General features: G+C 42.1%; 2 protein-coding genes across 3 annotated transcripts in view; one reads left to right on the top strand and one right to left on the bottom strand.

Annotated features, from left to right (window-relative positions):
- SMURF2 (SMAD specific E3 ubiquitin protein ligase 2) overlaps window positions 1-6,936 on the top strand; it is a 38,698-nt gene extending 31,762 nt beyond the window's left edge. For both annotated transcript variants that reach the window (XM_008921885.4, XM_029960141.1), the window contains 4 exons: window positions 58-178; window positions 1,496-1,697; window positions 2,737-2,812; window positions 3,096-6,936. In XM_008921885.4, the coding sequence (XP_008920133.2) occupies window positions 58-178; window positions 1,496-1,697; window positions 2,737-2,812; window positions 3,096-3,195 (499 nt within the window). In that variant the 3' untranslated portion in view covers window positions 3,196-6,936. The remainder of the gene's footprint in view (window positions 1-57; window positions 179-1,495; window positions 1,698-2,736; window positions 2,813-3,095) is intronic.
- Window positions 6,937-7,961: 1,025 nt separating this feature from the next.
- CEP95 (centrosomal protein 95) lies at window positions 7,962-22,610 on the bottom strand. The gene is made up of 22 exons (XM_018073114.2): window positions 22,566-22,610; window positions 21,113-21,241; window positions 20,751-20,858; window positions 20,179-20,289; window positions 19,091-19,199; window positions 18,540-18,649; window positions 17,687-17,809; window positions 17,020-17,219; window positions 16,532-16,601; window positions 15,823-15,911; window positions 14,523-14,644; window positions 14,074-14,206; window positions 13,784-13,895; window positions 13,277-13,425; window positions 12,910-13,002; window positions 12,370-12,520; window positions 11,115-11,275; window positions 10,596-10,670; window positions 9,993-10,145; window positions 8,835-8,981; window positions 8,670-8,741; window positions 7,962-8,594 (listed from the first exon to the last, which is right to left on the bottom strand). Exons 1-22 carry the CDS (start codon window positions 22,603-22,605, stop codon window positions 8,418-8,420), a joined length of 2,634 nt encoding a protein of 877 aa, XP_017928603.2. The 5' UTR covers window positions 22,606-22,610; the 3' UTR covers window positions 7,962-8,417.
- Window positions 22,611-23,116: the final 506 nt, after the last annotated feature.

Here is a 23,116-nt window from a genome sequence, read left to right as displayed (position 1 = left end):
TGCAGGTTTATTGGATGTGAAACATCTTCCCCCAACCCAATTTGCACTTTTTCACAGACTTTATGTGAACTGGAGGTTTTTACGAGGAATTGAAGCTCAGTTCCTGGCGCTCCAGAAGGGATTTAATGAAGTAATCCCACAACATCTGCTGAAGACATTTGATGAGAAGGAGTTGGAGGTCAGTGCACGATGTTGTCTTGTGTCGTCAAGTGTAACAAGTGAGAGCCTGAGGCACTTGGAGCCTGAGGAACCCAGAGCTGTGATCCCAGTGCTCCTGGGGCTCCAGGTGTGCTCCCACAGGGAACAGGGGCAGTGTAAGGGTGACCAGGTCGGGCAGCCACTGAGGCTGTGTGTCCTTCCCTGAGAGCTGTGGGGTGTTCCTGAAGGTGCAGGTCCCTGCAGTGACCTCTGCTGCTGCAGCAGAGTTCTGGTGCAGAGTTCTCACGGTGCAGTTTTGGGATATTTAATTCAGTGCTGCCAGGAAAACAGTCTGTCCCTGCCTCCCCCCTCCCAGCACTTGCTCCCAGCCCTTCCTGCACTGCCCTCACTGCTGCCAGGCACATGGGGGTTGGCAGAGCTGAGGTTTGGCCCTGTAAATCCAGCAGAAGGAAAGGTGCTGTCACAGACAAATGTGCTTCAAAACATCAGGATTGGCATCTAAACAATATCCTTTGAAGGCAAATCCACAGATCCCAAGCTTGCTTTAAACTGGAATCTCATTACAGTCTGCCAGCTGTGGAGCTGAGGGTTTTGCCATGTAAAGTGGCCACAGGTAAATTATTCACTTGTGCTTCTGTTCCTGGATGTCAGTGATTGCTCCTCCTTTATCCCAAATATTCTCATTCCCAGCAGTGAGCCAGCCATGCCCCTAACCCAGAATCATTTTGCAGCTGCAGAATAAGAAAGGGGAAGGGCCAATGTCCTTAGTCACAAGCAAATGTCTTCAGAATTATAATCACATCCCTGCTGAGTTTAACCTGATCCACTGTGGATCTCCAGGAGCACTGAAGGCTCTGTCAGGAAAGGCTGATCTGTGTCACGTGTGTGCTGTCACAGGAACAAGATTCCTTTGGGGATCCAGAGTGGCACCAGCCAAACTACACCCTGAGCTACACTCAGAAAGAAATACTGAGTTCAAATATGAATTATTCCTGCATTTTCATTCAGGGGTAGAATCCATGCTTCTGTTATTAAACTGACAGGCCAAGGCACTTCTGTTTAAGCTTGAAATGGCTGTTTGGGTTGTTTGTGTTTTTTTAATTTGAATTGAGGCAGTTTCAAAAATAGTTTATGTACAAAGGTAAAATTAAAAAAAAAAAAACCAAAACAAAAAAGTTATATTTCTGCATTGCTTAAGATGAGTGAGAGGTTTGCCTTTGGTATAAAATCTGCCAGCTTTTTCCAATCAGTTCTTCATCATTTGGCTGCCTCCCAACCCATTTTTATACTGATCAGTGGTGAAATACTCTTAATAATTCTCTTTTAAAATTTACAGCTCATCATTTGCGGACTGGGAAAAATTGATGTTAATGACTGGAAGGCAAATACCAGGTTAAAACACTGTACCCCAGACAGCAACATCGTGAAATGGTTCTGGAAAGCTGTGGAGCTCTTCGACGAGGAGAGGAGGGCGAGGCTGCTCCAGTTCGTGACCGGCTCCTCCCGAGTGCCCCTGCAGGGCTTCAAGGCACTGCAAGGTAACACCGGGCACGGCTGCAAACGGGGCTGGGGGGCTGCAACGGCGCTTTTTCAGAGCGATTTTAACGGTCTGATTACAATCACAAACGGTCCTTTTTTGGGTGTCTTTCTGTTACCTTGTTATTCAGGTGTAAATGGCTCTTTTGTTTCAGTTCTGCGCTTCCTTCTCTGGCAGGAGTTCTGAGCAGCTGAGATCTTACAGGGGTTCTCCTTGGGGTTGTTCCACAAGCCTGGTTTTTAATTCCTGACTTCTACAAGCCCTCATCACCTGCACAGCTCTGGGACCAGATAACACCTCCTGCTTCTAACAGACCAGATAATACCACCAGTCTTCTTTTAGGCTGAAATGCAGTCACACAGCACAAGCTCAGACTCTTATTTAACAGCAGAGTCCCCATGAGAAACACAGACCCTGTGAATTGTATTTTTAATGTCTGTCTGCCCGGGCCAGGATTCCTGTTCTGCTCAGGTTGGGGCATTTGTAACCTCTCCTGTCCTTTGTGGCATCTCCAGTGCACACCAAGTGTGAAGGATTGCTGTGCTGCAGTCTTCTTTCTTTAGCAGAGAGATTAAAGGGATCTCTAATGGTCAGATAAATTGAACAAAATTATGAGGAATTGGTGTTGTGGCTCCTCTATGGAATTTCAGTGGAATTGGGTGATATTCAAGACCTCTTGTAAAACAAGGACAGGTACAGCTGTGCAAGTTTTGTTGTCTACAAAGAGTGAGAGAAGTTAAATTAAAAACTTAGAATTGTGCATTGCACAGTGTGAAACATTTGATTTATTCTTCTTATCAGTGCTTTGTTCTTTATCTTTCCATGGTTTAAATAACTGCAGGGCTGTCTGTCTGGGCAGAGGGGAGAGTGTCCCACACCACTGAGGGAGTTTGTTTGGAGTTTTCCTGCCTGTTAATGGTTTCACCTTTCTTTGTGCAGAGCTTCTCTCAGTGTTCTAGTTCCTTTCTTATTGCTGCAGTGCCACAAAGACATTTCATGTTGTGCCTCCCAGTAGTGAGATCTCCTCTCCTGCATTCCAGGTGCTGCAGGCCCACGACTCTTCACAATCCACCAGATCGATGCCAGCACTAACAATTTGCCGAAAGCTCACACCTGGTAAGGCTTTGTCAGGTCTCTCTTGTGATCAGTAGATCCAGACCAATCTGCTGTCTGTTTATTTTGAGCAGTCTTAGTTCTTTTTCCCTTTGTCATCCCCTCCTTTTGTGACATAAACTGTCCCTGAGGCAGCAGAGAGAACTCCACTTGCTGGCGTTGAGCTGGAGGTGCGTTGGCCTCGCTCGGCCCTGCTGCCCCTGTTTGCAGTTAGCTGAGGTGGGACAGACCTTTGCAGGTGGTTTTTGGAGCTCAGGCAGCTGAATCCTGTCTGTTCCCCCCTCAGCTTCAACAGGATCGACATTCCCCCGTACGAGAGCTACGAGAAGCTCTACGAGAAGCTGCTCACGGCCATCGAGGAGACCTGTGGCTTCGCTGTGGAATGACCCTTCCCAGCCTCTCCCAGACTCTATTTATACTCCTGTCAGCCAGACAGCCCTTCCTTCCCTCAGCCAAGACTCAAGAAATGCTTGAAATACAGGAAACTTTCCCTTTTCTACACTAGGACACTGGGAGGGAAAGGACAACCTTGGATTTTTTTTTTTTTAATTTTTTTTTTATTATTATTTTTTATTTCAAGAAAATGGGTTCTGTGGTTCCTGCCATAGGATCATTCAGCTGCTATTAAAAACTAATATCTTGAACATACAGAATGCTGACTTTTCCTACATTTCAACAGTTAAGCAGTATTCTATACTTAAAGACTACTACTATTTTTGTAAGAGGTAATCTATTATATTTGCCTACCTGATTTCTATTCTCAGATACCAAGACACAACTTCAGCAGTCGGTACAAGTCACGTTTCAGCCTGTTTTAAATGTATGATACTGAACAGCATCTATACCTGCTATTTTTGGAAAAAAAAATATTTTGGATTATTCTAACTTTGCATAAAATTGGCTGAAAGAATCATTAACCTTTTTAATTAAAGCCACTTACATGTTAACTGCATTTTCTTATAGTAAAACATTATATTCTGCAATGTAAATTCAAGGTAAATGTTGCCACAAGGGGGTTTTTTATATTTTTCAAGCATGAATTCTGAACGTTTTGGGGTCCTATTTATATCACTTGTCAGATTCCTCCAGCAGAATTTCTAGTGGGAGTGACACAGACTGTGTTTGTACAGTCCTGGTGTTAACATGTGGAATAACCTTTTTTAATGAACAGTAGATGTTTGGATTTTTTTTAAAAACAGCCTTTTTTCTAACGAGTCTGTCAAGAGTATTTTTCGTTGCTTTTGACTTTAAATTGGAACACTGCATTTTTCAGCTCTTGAAGAGCTGCTGGGCTTTGCCAGCAGAAGCCTCTGGGCAGTTCCTTTCAGAACCCACCCTGTCCAGTCAACCAAAGTTTGTTTGAATGCAGCCAAATCATGTTCTGTATTTGTTGATGCTAAAGATTTATCAGGTAAAACACGTTGTAATCTTTGTCCAGCTGCTCATGACACGTGGGTTTAAGTTACAACTAAGGAAAAATGGTGTATTGACTGAAATACGTGTAATGTGCTTCGGAAATGGGGTTGTTAGAGCACATAATTTATTGATTGTAGGGATGGAAGTAAGTATATATATGAATTATAACATGGGTTGATCTCTTCAAAGGGGAATAAAATGCACTACCAGTAGAGGGAACTGAACTTTGATGTTAGTTTGGAAATTCTCAGTTAAGATCTGTCTGACCTGCTCGTGGTGTGTGGATAAAGGAGGCTGCTCAAGAGACGGTGCCATTCTCCTCTCAGCCATGAGGACATTTGGGATAAGCAGAGGGTTTTTTCCCAATCAGCGTTGTGGTTTCGTAATTCAGGTTACAATTCATCACCAAACCTGCACTATTTTTACACGGCCAATGAGAAGAAAGTCAGAGGTGTTGGAAATGCTGAAGGGATGGGATGGAAGCAGCTGTTCCATGTTTGCAGTGGAAGTCACAGTGAACCAGCTCATTTTCTGTTTGTTCTGTGGAGCTTGAGCTCAGTTTTGTTCTGCCAAGTCTGACTGCCACAGTGAGTGCACTACTGCTGGATGTTGTGTATTAGAATAGTGGGCAAGGGACTGCTTTTGTAGACTTGTGGTGAGAATCTGGTGAGCCAAAGCCACATGTTCATTGGATTATTTTTTTTGTACAGCTGTTGCTGGCAGGGTTGTTCTGAGGGACTTGTTTCCCATTCCGGGCTGGCTGCAGGGTGAGGCTACTTAGGGATGTGAACAGAAAGCCAAGAGACTTGGTTTGACAGCCAGGTTTGAGATAGATCAGAACCTTTTTTTTAATGTCAAGGGACTCTTGCACTCCTGTTGAAGGGCTGGTGGTGGTTTTGCATCCACGTTGGGCTCCCTAATTCACAACTTCCAGGTAATTCTGGTACCAGAGAAGCTGCTGCTGTGTCAGTCCAGGGGCCTGGGAGAGCAAAGCAGGTGGTTGTTGCCCGGTGTGTTCCTCACTCACAACTCTGCCTGTGGTTGGGAACAAGCTCCAGACCCTCCCAGAGCCTCTGCTCACCCCCTGCACGTGCTGGGGTGTGATGGAGTCACTTCTGACAGGCATTTTACAGACACAGGTTCCTGTGACTCCCCTTCCCAGGACACTCCAGTGTTGTAGAAGTGAGTTTTGTTTTTATTTTCCCCTGCTCTTGCCGCTCCCTGGTCAGGAGAGACATCATGGCAGATGTAAGATCTGGTTTGCTCCAGCTTTTGGGAGAAGTCGGGGCCCTGTGAGGTGACTCAGGGGATTTGTGCCAGACAGCTCAGCCCTGCTCTGTCCCTGCCCTGTCTCCTGACCCCTCCCAGGATCCTGCTCCCTGTTGGCCCCTGAGCCTGGTGGGTTTATTGGACAGAGTTATGGCCACCCTGATGTCATGAGAGCATTTCTGAGGAGGGAGGAGATGAGCTCTGCAGAACACAGACCCGAGGCCAGCCGATGGTTACGTTCATTTTCACAGCAGCCTTAGCAGTACATCTGTTTTTCTACCAAACGTTTTCTTATGGCACAGAGAATTTTTTTTAACTGCCACAGATAAATATTTTAAATTTAATATATTATAGGCAAAGCTAGACAAATCTACATTGGACTTTCCATAGCTGACAGATGAGGATGAATATACCAAGTATTTTGAGTGCCTTTCTACCTTCATAAAGTCTGAGAGCTTTAACTAAAGCACCTCATCACCCAGTCAGATGTTCATCTGAAAATGGTAAAGGGTCGATTCCTTTGCAAAATTTTGTTTTAAGATCACATCAGCTACTTTCCCCTCAAAAAAGGTGCTAAGCCTAATATTGCATTTTAACCTTGGACTTTCACCCCATGATTAATGTGAATATTTATTTCAATGTGTCCCTCTTACTGGGTTTTACTTTATCCAGTCTTAGTTGTTTTAGAGAGATGTCACATCATGGTTTTATGCTGTTGCTTTTCATGATGAATGTTTAATTATGAACAGTGACTTTTGTAGATTTCAAATATACACAGTTGAGTTTCAGAGGATTTAATTTCTCGGTGTAAAGAGTTTTGTAATGGTGCTTTGTACAGTATGTATTCTAATTTTTTTTTTTTGCACATAGTTTCAGTTTCCCTAAACTGATTTATTTGTACCAAAATTTTTTGTGTTGTACTAAAGTCCAGAGCACACTTTTTTTTTTTTTTTTTAAATTGCTGGTCTCCAACACTACATCTGTATTGAACTTCTGGTGCATTTGAACTGGCTGCATTGATGGAAGTCAAAGCTTTGCTTCTCTGTCATCCTCCAGCTGGATGTAGCATGTTCTGATGGCTTTGGGTTTGAAACAGCACCACACCATTACCAGGTGCCACTGGTTGAACTTTACACTATGTAGTAAGTCCTGGCTCTACCACATCCTCAGAGCTTTGTCTGTAGTTGTAATTAGTTTATCCAAGTGTAATTACTCCTCCACAAACTGACAGTTCTTAGTTTATCATTTCCATTGTATTTATTACCGAGTGTTTTAGCGTTGGTATCATTGTATTTTCACCCAGCTGTTACATGAGCTTTAACAACAACAACAAACAAAATCTGTATAAAATGGTTTTTAAGTACTTAATGTATGTACCCATGCAGAAGTTGAGCAATAAATTGTATGCTGTTTGCACTGTCACAGCATCAATGGTTTTAAAAGTTTGAAGTTTTTATTAATTAAATCTTTCAAATGTAAAATGTCATTTTTAAGTAACTCAACTTTGTTTCAGGGGAAAACATGTAAAACTTGGTGTCTTTCTGTGTGCTGGTACCTACAGAAAGGACTCTCTCAAGAACAAGAATGTTCTAGACTAGAACAAGAACGTTCTAGTCAAGCACAAGGTCTCACTTCTGGCTCTCATGTCCTGGCATTATCTTGGCATTGGTGAACAGATGGCTCCTCTCAAAACTCAGCAAAGCTAAATCACCTTCCTTCAGGGGAAAAAAAAGGTAAATTTGGTAAATACTTGCTAAATTTCATCAGCTTAGTTGGTAAGTGTTGTCCCTTAGAGACTTCAAGTCAGCCAGGCTTAAAGCAACTCCCTGGAAAGGGTTGTAAAAGGCAGGGTTTGTGTTTCTGGGTTTTGCTGTGTGTTTTTTGGGTCTGTATTTTTGAGGTGAAGTATCTCATGCTCTAACTGCTGGCTGGTGTGTTTAATCTGTAAAAGAGGCTTCTCCAGCTGCTGAGGTCTTTTTTTTTCCTGTTTAGTTCTTTTTCCTTTCAGTGCACGAGTCTGAATTCCCTGAGCGTGTTGTCAGTTCCATCAGACACCACCTCATGGCAACCTTCAAATATTGTGAGTATAATGCAATTAATAACTATATCTCTGTCACTTCTCACACAGCAGTTTTAAGCAAGAACTCTCGTGTTTAAAATTAAACTTTAGTACATCCTCATTACCAGGATAAACTACTTAAAAGTCTAAATTTTGTCAGGCAGAGGAGACTGTATCAGTAATGGTCACAGGGTTCAGCTCTTGCAGAAGCTCATCTTTTACTGCTTTAGAAGAATCTTCATTGTTTTCTATTTCAAACTACTTTTCTCCCAATGCATTTGTAGCATGGGGGGAGTATTTTATGTGCCTTTATTTTGTGCAGGCCAGCAACACCAACACTGCAAACACAGTATTGAATGGAAGAAGTAATGGAATAAGAGTCAGTCCTCCCTCACTTAGTGTATCTGAGTCAGGTTTATTGCAGCCATTCTCTAACTTGGCCTTTCACAGGAAACTTGAACCTCTGATGTTCTTTTAAAGATCTTCTTGTTCTTTGTGAGCTTTCCAATCTAGTAACTTCTGGCTAATGGTGTTAGTGTGGCTTAGCAACAACAGCCCCAGCACAGGTGCAGAGGAGGCTCAGCATCCAGCTGTTCCACCAGGATAAAGCACTCTGACTCCATCCCTCTGCCTTTGGGTAGAGCTCAACATTATCCCAGCCTTGCTAAGAAGGTAGAAAGTACTTCAAAAACTTTATTGGTGACCATAAAAGTGCTGTGGGGATCCCAGTTCCCAGCAGCTACACCCCCGACAGGTCAAAATGACAGACCAAATGTTCTGGAGAAAAAAAAAGCTACACATCATCTTCCCATTACAGCAGCTCAGAGAGTTTCATCATCTTAGCCAGTGACATTTACCTAAGTCTTAAAAGAAATGGCCTTGGCTGTACTGGAAGGAAGCCATCTGAAGTCTAGACCTCAGTCTGTCTGCTTCTAGTTCTTGAAAAAAGGTGTCATCATCATTGTGCATGATTGCTGCTTGCAGTTGCTGTATTTCCTTTTCCATCTTTGATCTTAGCTCTCTTTTTGATTTCTGTAGCATCTATAAAAAAACCCCCTGACATTAGCCACAGCATGTAAAAAGAAAACACAACGAGACAAAATTGAGAAGACTTACCTGTGCTTGTGCTTTCTCCCTGGTTTGGATTTTTTGGAATTCTTGAGATATAGCTTCTGCTAGCATGGCAAACTAAGCATAAGACATGTGTGAGTTGAACCAATTAAAGAAAAGAAAGACTTCTGATGTAAAAATATGAGCTGCCTGAGGCAGATCAAGCTTTACCTGACCCTTGTAGTAGTTCTCCATGGACTCCAGCTCGTTCTGGTGTTCCCTCCGTTGCTCATCACGCTTCTCCTGAGCGTATGCTCTCAGGTCCCTCAGTCTTTGCTTCTGAATTTCTAAGCCTTCTTCAAACAAGTTTTTAAATATCTGCCAGCAATTAAGAAAAGCAAACCTGAAACTTTCCCAGAAACCTGTAAGTATACGGTTACAATTTTCAGCTGCTGCATCTCCTGCTGGAATGGTGATCACAGGAGGACAGGCCACTGCCCAGGAAACAGTCCAGTTGTGCAGCTAGGAATGGTGGTGCAGATACAGCTGGGCTGGGTTTGTATTACTCATTTAGCTGAAATTCTGGGAGATAAAATCATTTTTTTGTGTCAGGTTAGTCATATGACCCGACAGCACAAGCCAGGGCCTTTGAACATGCACTGTGATTTACAGCCCACCCTGCATTCTGAGTCTAATTTCAGGACCTTCATCCAGATTTCCAGCAGCAGGAAATCCACTCTGGACTCAGGCTTTCCATTTCTACACAAGAACACTTACCAGCTGTAGCTCACAGCTTGAGGCAAACAGTTCCCAAATCACTAACAGTGGATTATGCACTAAACTTCTAATCTTTTATTTTAAAAGGTGACAGTTTTGTATCTGCTCTTGCAAAGTCTAACAGCTCTCCTTGCTTTCCTTCTCCCTGATGTCCAGCCCTAATTAGAGATCATATCTGTCACAAAGTCCACTTTGTTTAACAAACACAACTGAATAACAAAGTTGCTGTTTGATCATCATCTTAACTGAAGATTTAGATTGTTTTCTTTGGATAGTAACTATAGGAACAACTTCTTAATCCTACTATTTCTGAAAACTCATTTCCCCAATTTCTCACGTTACCAGCCCTGTTTTTCCATACTAATACTTCACCTTCCTCTCCTTTTAACCTGAAGAAGCTTTTCTTATTCCACAGGGATTTGCCCTACACTGTATCCATGTTTCCAGAGGAGGAACTGTGTCATCAGTGACTGACCAACCACTTAATCCTGGCTCTGCTCTGGTCACTTCACTTGTTCTCTACTTGTAGGATTAGTTGAGCTACTGGATGAAGGGTGCTCAGCACTGGGGTGCAAACACAAAGGAATTGCAGAGCAGGAATCTTGTCCTCACCTTCTCCTCCCGTGTCCTGGCTCTCATCAGCTTGGCCCTCAGCTGCACCCTGTAATCCTCGTAGTATCTCCTGGCTCGAGCCACTTGCTGCCGTTTCTCTGTCACTTTGTTCTGAGCCCAGAGCTGGCGGGAGATGCGGGTCTTGAATTCGTGCTAAAAGGAGAACAAGCAGCTGTAAGACCAAACTGCCAACAGGTATTGCTTTGTTAATCATTGCTAATTAATTAGGGTTCTTCCCCACACCCCAGTTTTACACTGCAGTTGTGGTTTAAAGCTTTAGTCACCACTGGTGTAGCACAGTAGAGGCACTACAGAATTTTGGAGTCAGTGCTGCCGTGGGAGCTGCAACACCCAGAGCCTCAAGGTTCTCTTCCTTCTAGAATTTGACCTTTTAAAGCAACAATGCACTGTAATAAAAATAATAGTCCATTCCCATGACCCCAGTAGCCACACAACAAACATCACATGGCATTTGAGACCACAGCTACTCAAAAGGCATAAAACTGTCATAAGATAAAAAGCCACTTTCCTGACCAAGGAATATGCATTCTAGGTAGCTCACCATGAATGTATTATGTAACAAATACCCTCCAAAGAACATACCAGTCTCCTGCTGTGCTCTTGATCTTTTTTAATAATTGCAGCAAGAAGCTGTTGCTTCCTCAGGGCTTGTTGAACCTGGAGGTTTAAAAAAAAAAGCTGATTATTTCCATCATTCTGCAGGACAAGCTGTTGTATATTGGAGGTTTAAACATTGCCCCTCTGCTGTGTTTTGGTCTTTATGTTGGGAGTTACCTCATAGAAGTTAATCAACTTTTGTATCTCACAACTAACCTTTAAACTAAGACTGTTCAGAACTAGCACTTGAAACCACAAAGTGCTTTTAAAAAGGCAGTAGCAACCCCAGGCAGTACTAGAGAAACAAGGATAAAAAAAAGACTATTATATTCCAGTGGCTGATAAGTTGAATCCATGTCTCTAAATTTGTGCATCCCTGTTTAACCCAGCTCAGACATCCAGCCCTTCACGGTGTGCAGGTGCCCTGTCTGTGCTGCACATGGCTGCTGATGTTGTGTCAGGATTTCTCTGCTGACACTCAGCAGGTAAAAGGAGAACACTCACTTCATTTAGGAGTTTGGGTCTAGGTCTGCCAGGAGCTGCCTGCAGGTGCTCTGTCTGTGCAAGCTGCCGCTCCCACATTTTATTCAGGGTGCGGTGGGAAATGTGCAGGGAGGGAAACTCTTCCAGCAGCTTCACCAGGAGGTCATTGTCCCTTATCATCACTGTAAGGTAAAGACAGATGCAAGCAATAAATTCCTGCAGAATACATTTAGTGGTAAATTTGTCCAGACTAAGTTATGAAATATTTTACATTCAATTCTCTATAAAATACCATCCTGCTGTTACAGTGTCAGGCTGAACCCAGCAGGACATAACATCATCCTGCCAGTCCAGCAGCAGAGACTAATCCCAACCTTCTGTTGTTTTTTCTGAAGAATTGCTTTTAGAGCTCAGGTGTTATTTCCCTCCCACCACCACATACATTTAAGACATGTATCCCCCTCTTTCTTCATCTGGTTCTGACCATTACTAATCAGTGATTTCTTCAGCTGTGTCTCTCTCTCTGGTTACAGCAACTTAAAATAATGCCAACACCACAGGAGTAATGACAGATCCAGGTCAAGTAAACAAGTGCAAAATAAACTGGTTTGCAACCAGCTCGTTCCCAGTACATCTTTGATCTTTCTGGCAGGAAAAGATGATGGGGAGATGAAACAAAAGGGTATTTACCAAGTACATGCCCTTTAAAAACTAGAAAAAAAATCAGGCAGCGTAGCTGAGCAACACCCAGGCATGTAGGGGATCCATAAGCACACACAGTGCTGGTTACCAAAACTGAGCCTGGGATTTGCATCCTGGCTGTTCTTGGAGCATCACCTGCCCAGCAAAACCAGTGGCAGCATTAACAGCACAATGGCAGGGTCCTGACAGATCCTCCCCTGTTACCTGCACGTGGCTCAGCTCAAGCCAAAGGCCCAATTTTAAATCTGATACATGCCCAGAAAAAGAACAGAAGGAGAGCTCAGACTGTAGTGGAACAAGCACAGGAGTAGCAGTAATGGAAACAAGCCCTGAAAATAATCCAAAGGATTTTAAGGAAGTAGCAAATGGGTCACAGTTTGATTGTGCATTGATGGCTTACATTTACTTAGAGCATTATCTTCCCTAACAAAAATCCAGACATATAGAGGTCAGAAGAAGGGGAAAATGCTGCAGCTGCCTGGTATATGTTGGACTGGTGCCTTTATTCTTGGAGTTCAACACATGCTTTCAAAAGATGCCAGTTTTCCACCAAGTATAGTTTTGCAGTTCTTACTTGGATCTGCTTGCTTTGGCTTCATGGCCCCTCGTTTTGGAATCCACTGGCTGTATTTGGGAATCCGAGGTGTGGTTTTTCTAGAATAAACTTTCACTGGCTGAGACACTTTTGGAGGTTCTTTAAAGATGTTTTCTTTGTATTCTTGTTCCTTAGGAGCAGATGTAAAACAGATGGAGAACAGGTATGAAAAGGGAAAGACTGATAGAACACAGTTTGGCCTTCAGAGCTTAAATGTCTTTGAAACTTTAGAGTGAGAACTTGGACATATTGCACTGGGTTCTCCAGAAGGCCAGAATTCACCAAATGCAGGTCAGGGTTCAAATAAAGGTTAAATATCATTGTTGCATAACCTCAGCTCTTCTGCAGCACTTAACACTGCTAAGTCACTACTTCAGTAGTACACAGTGCTGTAACTGTGACAAGTTACAAGGGGTTTTTGTACCCAAAAGTGCCTGCACAGATCATCCAGGCAGATTTGAAAGGGAAAAAACTAACCAAACAAAACACAACCAACAATCCCCACAGTGCATCACCTACAATTTCCCTGAGGACTTCTCTGAGCTTGCAAAGTTTAAGCCTCTCCTTGGCTTCATAAATCCTTAGTTCATCTTCATAAGCTTTATTGACCACCTAGAAAATAAAAACAGAAGGACTTGTCAGAGGAAATAATCAGTCCATACAACCAGCTCATTAACTTGTGTGCTGTGTGGGTCAAAGGAGCTTCTTCCACTTTAAACTCTCTTTTTTTGCAAAATTTGGGGTTTAAAGTCTCTTCCTCAGCAGGTACAGATACAACAGCATATGATTACTAAAGGGGTCAGATTCTCCATCAGGTAAGAGCATTTTTCATGGGTTTAGCATAACTGTTGGTAAGAATTACCACAAAGTCTAACCTAGAAATTACCTTTGCTTTCCTTGTTCTTTCGTCCCTTTCTTTTTGCAGCTGGCAGCGGATTGTCTTTATATGTTCATTACCACAAAGTTTATCTTCCTGGTGCTGATATAAACGTGAGGGTGGAGAAAGGGATCGAGGCCTGTTTGGGTACCTTGGAGCTAATTTGAGACCAAAAAAAACAGTGAGGTGTAATTGTGAGCAGGCCCTCATTTCAGAACCACAGTCCTGGGAGCTTGTATTCTGTCCCTCCCCCCACTTGGTGTATGTTTTTTACTGCAGCTGTGTTTGCCTTGTATTTTTGGTACAGTTTTACCATAGCTATTTAAGTGTTAAATAGGAACTTGGTTGTAATTCTGTTAGTGTTGCTCAGGTTTGGATCAGAGACAAAATATAAGTGAACAAACAATACAAAACTTAGTAATCGACTCTGAGTAATTCAGTGTATCAGCTTTACATGGAAAGGGGTTTTTTATATTCTTTTCCACCCCAATACTTAACTGGCATCAGAATGGTTACCTCTCCCAGCTGTCCTGTGGCCATAGTCCATGACACTGTCACTGTGCTGGGACAGGTTGTCTTCATCTGTCAGCTCCTCTCTGCTGCACTCACCCAAAGCTCTCTTTAACATCTAAGGGATACATGTTTTTTTGAGGGGGGTCAGGTTCAACAGACAGTTCTAAATTTTGAATGAACTAAAGCCAGAGTTAGCTGTGGATTTTCATTTCATCCATGTTAAATTTATATTCTTCTCTCCACTGTCATGACTAAAGCCAGCCTGCTCAGCCCAACAAAGAGATTTCACTTACTAAATCCAGTTCGTTGAGCCTGCGAGACAGGTTTTCTGATGCTTCATGAAGCTCTTGCTCAGGAAGCTTCTTCTGTGCTGGTCCCTGGGAAAGGGAATCTTCAAATGAATCTGTGGTAGAATTTTCATATCTGCTAAAAAAAAAACCAAACCAGATTTCAATTCTATACTAAAAACTTGAAGATAAGCATTATCTCACCCAATTCCCATTCACTTTTTGCATAAGCACATTTTTATAGGATTAAGTAGAAGCTGGATGTGTAAGTGCCTATAACTATATTTAAGAACATGAATATATGTCAAGAGAAACAGGAAATCTTTCTATTAACATTAATCTTTCACTGTCACACAGCCAAGGAAGAAGAGATCTTATTCAAAAAGGAGAGTGGGGCTGGATGGCCATGGAAATTAAAGTACTAGTGTGGTTCAAGACCAAAAAATTGAACTTGCCTTGATGTTCTAGGCAGGTACCTGGATTCAGGTCTTGGAATTTGTGTTAATTGTTCAGCATGTAGTGAGGATTTTTCATCTAAAGAGGACACAGATGTAGAAGGCTCAGGTACTAGAGGAACCTAGGAAAAGTAGTAAATTGATATTTTATTAAAATCTTATAGATCACATGAGTAGAGAGATGATACAACAGCTTTTATAGAATCATCTCAAACCCTGTGGATACAGACATATAAAAATAGCTATATTTCCAGGTCCCTGACTGAAGATAGTGTGCTTAAGAGAAATAATGTTTAAAGCAATAGAGCAGCAAAAATGTAGAATATCAGTTCAAGAATCATCTACAGCTCAGCCAGTGAACCAGAACAAGGTCTAGGTTAAGTGGTGAGTACCCCTCATTAGCCTGGGACTGATGCCAGGCAATGGAAATAAGCTGAATTTCACTGAGTACAGACTGAGCTGCAACTCACAGAGAGCCAAAAGAGAACATTTGTGTCCTTGTGCCACTTAGTTACACTGGTTTGGTACTGCCTGGTAACTTCTCTGTTCAAGCAGGAGCAATTTGGGGTTGCCATGCATGGACTTGCACAGGCACCAATGGAAAAAGAGTTTCAAACAGAGACAATGTTTTAAACAGACAATGCAAAAGTAAAAGCTGTTGAAACTATAGGAACAAGTGGAGTCTGTGAGTACCTCTTGTGGTTGCAGAAGGCAAAAATAGTGTTTCCAGAGCAAGAAATTTCCTATGCAGACACATTTCTATGGGCACAGAATGGCATCTGCTGATCCATTTGTGGGCTTTGCATTATTCAGTTTTTGAAAAGCAAAGGACAAAGCAATAAAATGAAATGAAACAATATAACCAGGCAGTACAGTGATCTTTATAAGGGAGTAAATAAATCTAAGTTTTATTGGAGGTTGAACAACCCCAAAATCCTAAAATTCTTACTAATTTAGAATGCTGATACACTTCAGAGAAAGGATGTGACTATACTCTTGTGTTTTGTGTATTTTTGATTAAAAGGCAAGATAACTAGTGACTGGTTGGTTGTGTTAAATTAGAACTCTCTGGGTGTTGGCTCATGCACTTTTTGGAACAAACAGCTCCAGAAAGAACTAAGAACTGATGTGACTTACAAACTGTACATAGTCATAGTCTATCAACACTGATTGTATATTGAGGAAAGCAAGACTAAAGCAGGTTTGAAGCAAGCCCAGAAGTGCCACAAGATACCAGGAGAATTAAGCAGAAATCCAAAAATAGTGAATGAACTTCCATAACTAAAGATGCAACATGTACCTTTATCACACTGTCCTCAGCATCACCTGATCCCACTGCAGCAGATGACAGGTAAGTGTGAGGTGATGCTTCAGGCTGCACTGTGCCTTCTGATGGGGGGAACAAGGTAAAACAAGGTGTGAGCCATGGCCTTTGCACCCAAAGAGATATTCAAAGAGATACTCAAAGAGAAGAGAATGACAAAGCAACAGTGGTGACACAGTTGTGACATTCCTTTTGGTAATCTCTGAGTCCTCAGTGCTCGGTGTCATGGCAGTGCTATGGAAACTGGAAAGGTAAGCAGTGTTTCCCAGGCAACAGAGAAAATGAGTCCTGAAAAAAACCAGCTTCTAAAGCTTTTCTACAATAGCAGTTCATGGGGTTTTTTTGCTTAGAGTTGAAACTGGCTTGTTTGGTCCATGTTTCTCTGCTCAGAATAAGCTCAGCCATGGGAGTTATGTGCTGGAAGAGATTTCTGTAGTGCAGGCCCATCTTAACGGGATTAACTAAGAAAGGAGTTGAACTGAGGACATGGATTACTTTTTTCCAGCACAGGGAAAAGATTAAAAGTAACCTATTTTTGTTTCTCTATAAAACAGAGATAGAAATATGAACTTGTGGCTGCAATGCACTACTAGTTTCAAAACCATGTTTCTTGTGGTGCCAGTAAAAATAAATGCAATGTTTGATACTTAAGAGTTCCCCCATAGGAAGCAAAATTTTCTCTCACCAGGGGTCTTTCTTGATAGAAGGAGACTACCAGAAACAACATCAGATTTTTCAGTAGGTGACTTTTCAAGCTGAAATAAAAAGCAACATGTGTTCTATAAATTCACAGGAGAGTGCTGACAGGAAGGTCATACATTAGGTTTGTCTGCAAATGGAAACCAATGCTGATTTTATAGTAGATAAAAATCATCATAATTATTTTGTTTGCTATATTGTCAACTGTGCAGTTACATTGATTATGGGGATGTGTATGTATATGTGTATAAAATAAGCACACCCCTCAAAATAAATTCCTCTCTGGACACTTAGTGAAGAATGAATCCACAATCCAAAATTCTTTGAACTGAGATAAACTCTGGCACATTCAGAAGTGTTCTTCAGAGACCAACTACTCCCATTCTGCAAGTGAACTAGGTTTTAAAATGAAAGCAGTATTGGTTACTAAAAAAAAAAAATAAAAAAATAATCAAAGGATAGGTTTTTCCTTACAGTAGGAATTTTCACTCCCTGACTGCTTGCCAAAGCTGCTGCCTGTCTGTCTGAGCTGTGGTAATCTCTCCATCCAGGATGTGAAGGCTGGAAGGGGGGGAGCAGAGGAATGGCTTGCTGGATGGGCTCCCCCAGTTTTGTAGCACTGGCACTCAAACCCTCTTTGTGAGGCTCAGCAGCATGAACAGACTCCATCCATCCTGAAGAGACACAAACAAAGAACTTGAGGTGTAATCTGTGAAAGCAGGACATGCTTTTGTGTACTGTCTATAAATTTTAAAGGGAAGTATCTAAATATCTAATGTTAGCTGCCATCTTAGATGGTATAGGACAGTACTGTAACATTTCTATGCCTTTAGAACACGATTTTGGATGTGAGGATCTTCCACTAGGACTTTTTACTTTCAGTATTTTTCTTACTGAACCACAAAAGAAAAAAAATCCCAAGCCACAATTAAAAAAATCCTGGCTGAAGCCAAATCCCAGCTAAGCAGAAATACCCCAGGATAATGAAACTTTGCATGCTCTGGGACACTAAAATATCATATTTCTGAGAAGAATTTAAGTGTTTCTATCCATTACTAAAGTTCTCCTCTGCACTACCTTAGTTCCCTACACCTATAAGTCAAAATCAGGTGTATGAGCTGTCAGAACAATCAATACTCACCATCTTCCTTTCCAATCTCACCTTCAGAGAACTGCCTGGGCAATGTTGCAAAAGCCTCTGAGCTTTTAGATTCTTCCACCCCCTTGTCCTTTTCTGCCAGTAACAGTATAGGAAACTGAAATTCTAGAAGTGAATGTTGAAAAAGATTAAATTAAGATCTATAAAGCATCTTGAGATGGACAATTTTCTTGTCTGCTACATTAATTACTTGGTGTCAGCAATCCATACTATGATCAAAATAGGTCTGTTAAATTCTTACTTGTAATTCCAGTCAATGAAATGTTCACAATTCGTAATATTCCTTTATGCTTCTACTTGAAGAGATTAACCACCAATAAGAATAGGAATATTGTTACAGGAAAATAGGAAATAAGAATGACCTCCCTTCAAGTTGTCTTTATATTTTTTGTTTCAGAGCCACCCACAGTGCTTTGAAGTGGCACCCACACTCCTAACAAGTCTTCTTTGAGAATGAACTTTAGTAAGTCTTTTTACAGTCCTAAATAATCTTATACTGCAATAAATCAAATAAAATCAAGTCTTCAGAATTCTCCTATTCTACTGAACAAGACAAAATGCCTTTGGAGCAGAACTGAACTAGAAATCAAACAACAAACCTTTATCCGAATAATGTGGCTCAGGAGTCATGAAAAATAGTGTCTGGAACACTTACTTTCAGAAATTTTAACTTCAGCAAGATCAACTACAGGTATTATGTTTATTGTGGGTTGGTAAAATAAGAATTTAAAACAGTATTTGCCTGGAAGAAATAACTTTGAAAAAAAGAAACAACAAAAAAAGCCTATAAGTGTTACTAGAGAGTGGTCTTAAATGTTTTTTCACCCAAACTCACCTTCCTCTCTCCTGGAAAATGAATGAGCAGTGTCTCCAAGTCTAATCAATTCACCAGTAGATTCTGAGCCATCTGTATCACAGGTTAGAATGAAATGTTCTGACTGGGACCTAAGGGGAACATAAAGCCATGAAATATTTACTCTCAAAGTCTCTGCCCCTTCAGCCCACGAGATGGAGCTGCAGAAGAGCTGTGACACCAGACAGTGGCTGTGACAGTGTGGGACAGGAGCCCTCCTTCCACAGGACAAACCAAGGTAGGAGTGCCCAAGACAAACCAAATTCAGTGTCACTAAAATACAATTCTTTAGAACTGATTAAAGTTTGTAAAGTAAACTTAAGGGAAACAAAATGCCATCAGCACTCTTCCAAGAAAAGTTCTGGATCTAATTTTAGCCCTCTTGCTGCCTGACCAAAGGAGAGTTACCTCACATTCCATTTGATATATGTAATCAGTGTGTTTCCACACTACTAAAAACTTACTAGTTTCTCTACAGGTACACAAAGATGGTCAATCTCTATGTCAATGCAAATATTCAGATGTGTTCTTACCCTCCAGCTGATGAGACTATTGAATGTTCTGTAAGTTGACCAGCATTGCTTTCCAGCTGCTCTTTAGCTGCAGTTTGAGTTTCATTACTGGACAGCACATTTGCCTCAGCTGTTAATAACCAAGAGGTGATTATTTTCAGGAAAACTACTTCCACCTATAAACTAAGAGCTATTAGTTCCAACATCACTAAAACAGTTTAAAGTAATGAAGCATTACAATGGTAATATCTAAATTGCCACGTAATGCTCCCTCTTGGGAGGGGCACAACTTGCATGGTGAGTTTTGAAAAATTACAGCACTGTCACATATCCTATTGTTCCCATTATAAATAAATCTTCCTTCTTCCTCAAAAGAATTAAGTCCTGTACTTACAGCTAGAAAACTGGAGCCACTAACAGGGTAACAGCAGTGGCAGTCTGAGGGAAGGGAAAAGCAGAAGTACAGGCACTGAAAATTGCTACTGTCCTTTTCCTGCCATCCACTGTGGGACAGGACAGGAGGGAATTGTCTCAGCCACCAAGGGCTCTCCCCTTTTCTCACAGGGTGCAACAGCCAGTGGTGACAGTTCTTATCAGCCCTAAGACAGGGAGACCAGTGCTCAGGCTGCACTAAATGCCTCTGCAGGGCTGAACAGCTTCTCTTCCCATTCAGAATTTTCCTCAAAATAACCCCTGCTCTGGGTTTACTCCCAAGACCCACCTCACTTGTCTGCCAGTAAGTAAAAGAGACATTTGCTCATTGTTCCAATTAAAGCCAACATTTCCCTCCCTGAATCCTAATCCTAAATCATTTGACTGACAGGCTGAAAAGCAGCTAACAGAGGATGAATTGTCTAGAGTAGGTTTCTGCCACAAGAATGAAGCAGAAAGATAACGTACTCCAATTCTTAACAAGTTTTGGGGGAAATTATTTTGTTATTGTTTATGAAAATAAGGAATGCAAACACTCAGTTTGGCCACTGAAATTTCCTCCCTCATGGTCAGTTTGTCTTTCTCCTTTTCTGCATTGTCAAGGTTATAAATAAGGGAAAAACACCAAATAAATCTTTGCTACATTGGAAACACTTTGGGTTTACATGTCTGCTCACCTCCAGTGCCAGAAGAAGATTCACTGGCTTCTGTCAGATACTCTAACAAACCATCAAATATTTCAAGGAGATTTTTGATAGATTCCCTCTCTCCTTTCACAATGTTCTCACCTGAAGAGAAGGTAATGACACATATTAATAATTAGTACTTCACAAAAGAAAAATTCTCTAAGTTTTCTGGAGGAGAGTGCTTGGGAATTCTTGTGAAGGTGTCAGCTCAGAAGACAACTGATCACTTGTTTATGTCTACACATCTAAGCTGGTATCTTTTAGCATCCTAAATTTGCATATTTTCAGTTCTATTAAGTGAAAGTTTATTGATGCAATAACTGCTTCCATGCACAAGAAAAATATTCAGGGAAATTTTCCTCTTATTTATTCTCTGCTTGCTGTTTCAATTTATAACCTGATGTCCAAGGCAAGGGTTCAGTGTTCTGATGACATTCACTATGGGACAAAGACCTTCATGCAAGTATGAAAGCATGCTGTATAACACGTGGTTCTTGTAAATTATTCCAATTAAACCACACAGATACTCAGCTGGTGTTTGTCTCATTAAAACAAATACTTACCAGTGATGTGAGACAAGCTGACCTGCAAATAGTCCAGTGCCAGGGAATCTATTACTGCTTGTACATTATGTGCATCATCCTCTTGGCTCCTGGGAGTAGCTATGAAATCTGTTTTAAGAAATAATAGATTTTAGGCTATCCAAATGGCCAGCTTATTGCAGGTACTTTAATTAAACTACTCTAATTTCTGCTTACAAATTAGTATTTTTTTCAGGACCTGGTACTTGGTGAAAAGCCCAAATATCATATGGTTACATGAAATCTTTCAAAAATACGAAACACAAACTTTTTTCTTTTTTTTTTTTTTCACTACAGAATCCACAGAGACAAAAATAAAAAGATTTAAAAATTATCATTCCTACCTGGTACTTTTTCTCCTAAGATTGACTCGTAAAGACAAACAAACACGTCAGCACCACATTCTGAGAGATGCTTTATGTGCAGGTTTATGTGACAGCTCCTTAAAAGATCATTGGCAACATCAACCCAATCTATTAAGAAGTAAAACATATTAATGTCAGAACTGAAAGACACAGAAATAAGGACATGGTTAGTTAAAGATGGAGCCCCTGTAAATGTCTTTGACTCCACCAGAGGTGGTCAAACTCAGCCAGGCCATTCCAATCACCCAAAATATTGAACATATTGTACAAGCACAGTCACAGCACAACTGGACTTGGGAGCTGAAGGGCACTAAAGTACCACAGGCTGGGCAGGTTATGTTTTTCTTTCATATAATGGAAAACAAATTTGGATGTGGCCTCATAGCCAGGAATTCCAATCCTTGAAGAATTTATGAAGCTTTGATATGCTGTTTATCAATAATCAGAAATGACATGTACTCTCTTGAAAAGCAGGAGCTTCTCTTACAAGCCCAGGTTCTCTAATACTCTTAGGCAATGATATCACTGCGAATGTAAATATTCCCCAGGAAAGCTAGATTCTAGGATTACTTTTATTAGTTTTTTAGGGATTACAAGAACATGGAGCTGGTCCCACCAACTTCATTCTCTGACGAGTACAGTGAGATGTGCATTAACAGCCTGATTTTCCCAAAACTTTGAGTCCTGGATTCAAGGTGCTTTGAGGTACATGTATGCTCTGCTTTCTTCCTTGTCACCCAGTTCAAACATCAGCTTAAAGACTTTAGTTCTTCCATCTCCCTTAGCCTGTGATCTCTTAGAGTTGGATTCCCCCCCCCCCATGCTGCTTTTGCAAATCAGTGTGGTATTTTAGCAAGTATTAAGGACTTTAATTGTTGGAAAAGGGATCTGTCATCTTTGGAAGGAAAAAGTATACAGTTACTACAACAGAGACTAGCTTGTACAGTTTTTTCTCTTCTTTATATAGAGAGTGTTACTTTTCCATCCATTTACTCTTCCATCAGTTCCAGACATCACTTTATTTAAGCATGTTAATAATTTCAGGTGGATGAAAGGTTAAAGTAACATCCCCTACAGTTCAGGCTGATGTCCTGGAAGACTCCACTTATTGTTCATCTCCAGCTTTATTAATTTAAAAGCGCCACCGGGGAGAGGACGGAGAGATTAACATAAAGAGCTTTAAAAACCACAACACAAGGAAAAGACAGCTGCAAGGGACTGAATAAACCAGTGCCAGTGATGCGAGCAGCTGGAGGGCGACGAGGTAGAGAGGAGGCGGCTCCCCGGCGCCGCGGGACCGGGACCCGCCCCATCGCAAGGCCGCGCAGCGAGGGACCGAGCAGGGACACGGCAAGCCCCGGGGAGCAGCAGTCGGTGCCCTCAGGAGCCCTCGGGGAGCGGTGGTCAGTGCCCCGAGGGAGCGCGGCCCTACCTGTGCCCTCAGCGCTGCCCATGGCGGCACCAACGGCCATCCGCCCCCGCCATTTAAATCGCGTCCCGCGCGCTCATTGGGAGGGCGGCGCAGGAAAAGGCGGGGCCACCCGCCACGTATGCCAAGGGAGGGAGCTGTCCCGGTCCCTGGGGTTGTCCTGGTCCCGGTTCCTGTCCTTGTCCCGCTCTGCGGGCGGTGTTTTCAGTCCCCTCACAGCTCCCCCCGATCCCCTCCGGCCGGTGCCGCAGCCCCCTGAGCGCTCTGCGCAGGACCAATCAGCCCCGGGAGCGCCTCTGGCTTCCGAGGGCGCTGCCGCTGTAAAATGGCGGCGGTGCGTGTGGGGGGGGCCCGGGCGGTTCCGCCTCCGTCACCTGAACCGAGGCGGCTGTGGGCGTTTTCTCGGTGAAATAGGTGGGGAGAGGCCGGCCTGGCGAAGGTTCCAGCACTTGACCTTTTGGCCGTGGCCTGGGGCATTTGCCGGCCGGTGTGTCTATTATCGGGATTTGGTGTTAATTGCCAGGTGATCCAGGTTTTCATGGCTTCTGTGCATG

Source organism: Manacus vitellinus, unplaced genomic scaffold (genome assembly GCF_001715985.3).
Source record: "Manacus vitellinus isolate BGI_N305 unplaced genomic scaffold, ASM171598v3 scaffold_24_pilon, whole genome shotgun sequence".
Lineage (NCBI taxonomy): Eukaryota > Metazoa > Chordata > Aves > Passeriformes > Pipridae > Manacus > Manacus vitellinus.
Note: the sequence above shows the minus strand (reverse complement) of the source record. Positions and strands in the feature narration are given on the sequence as shown.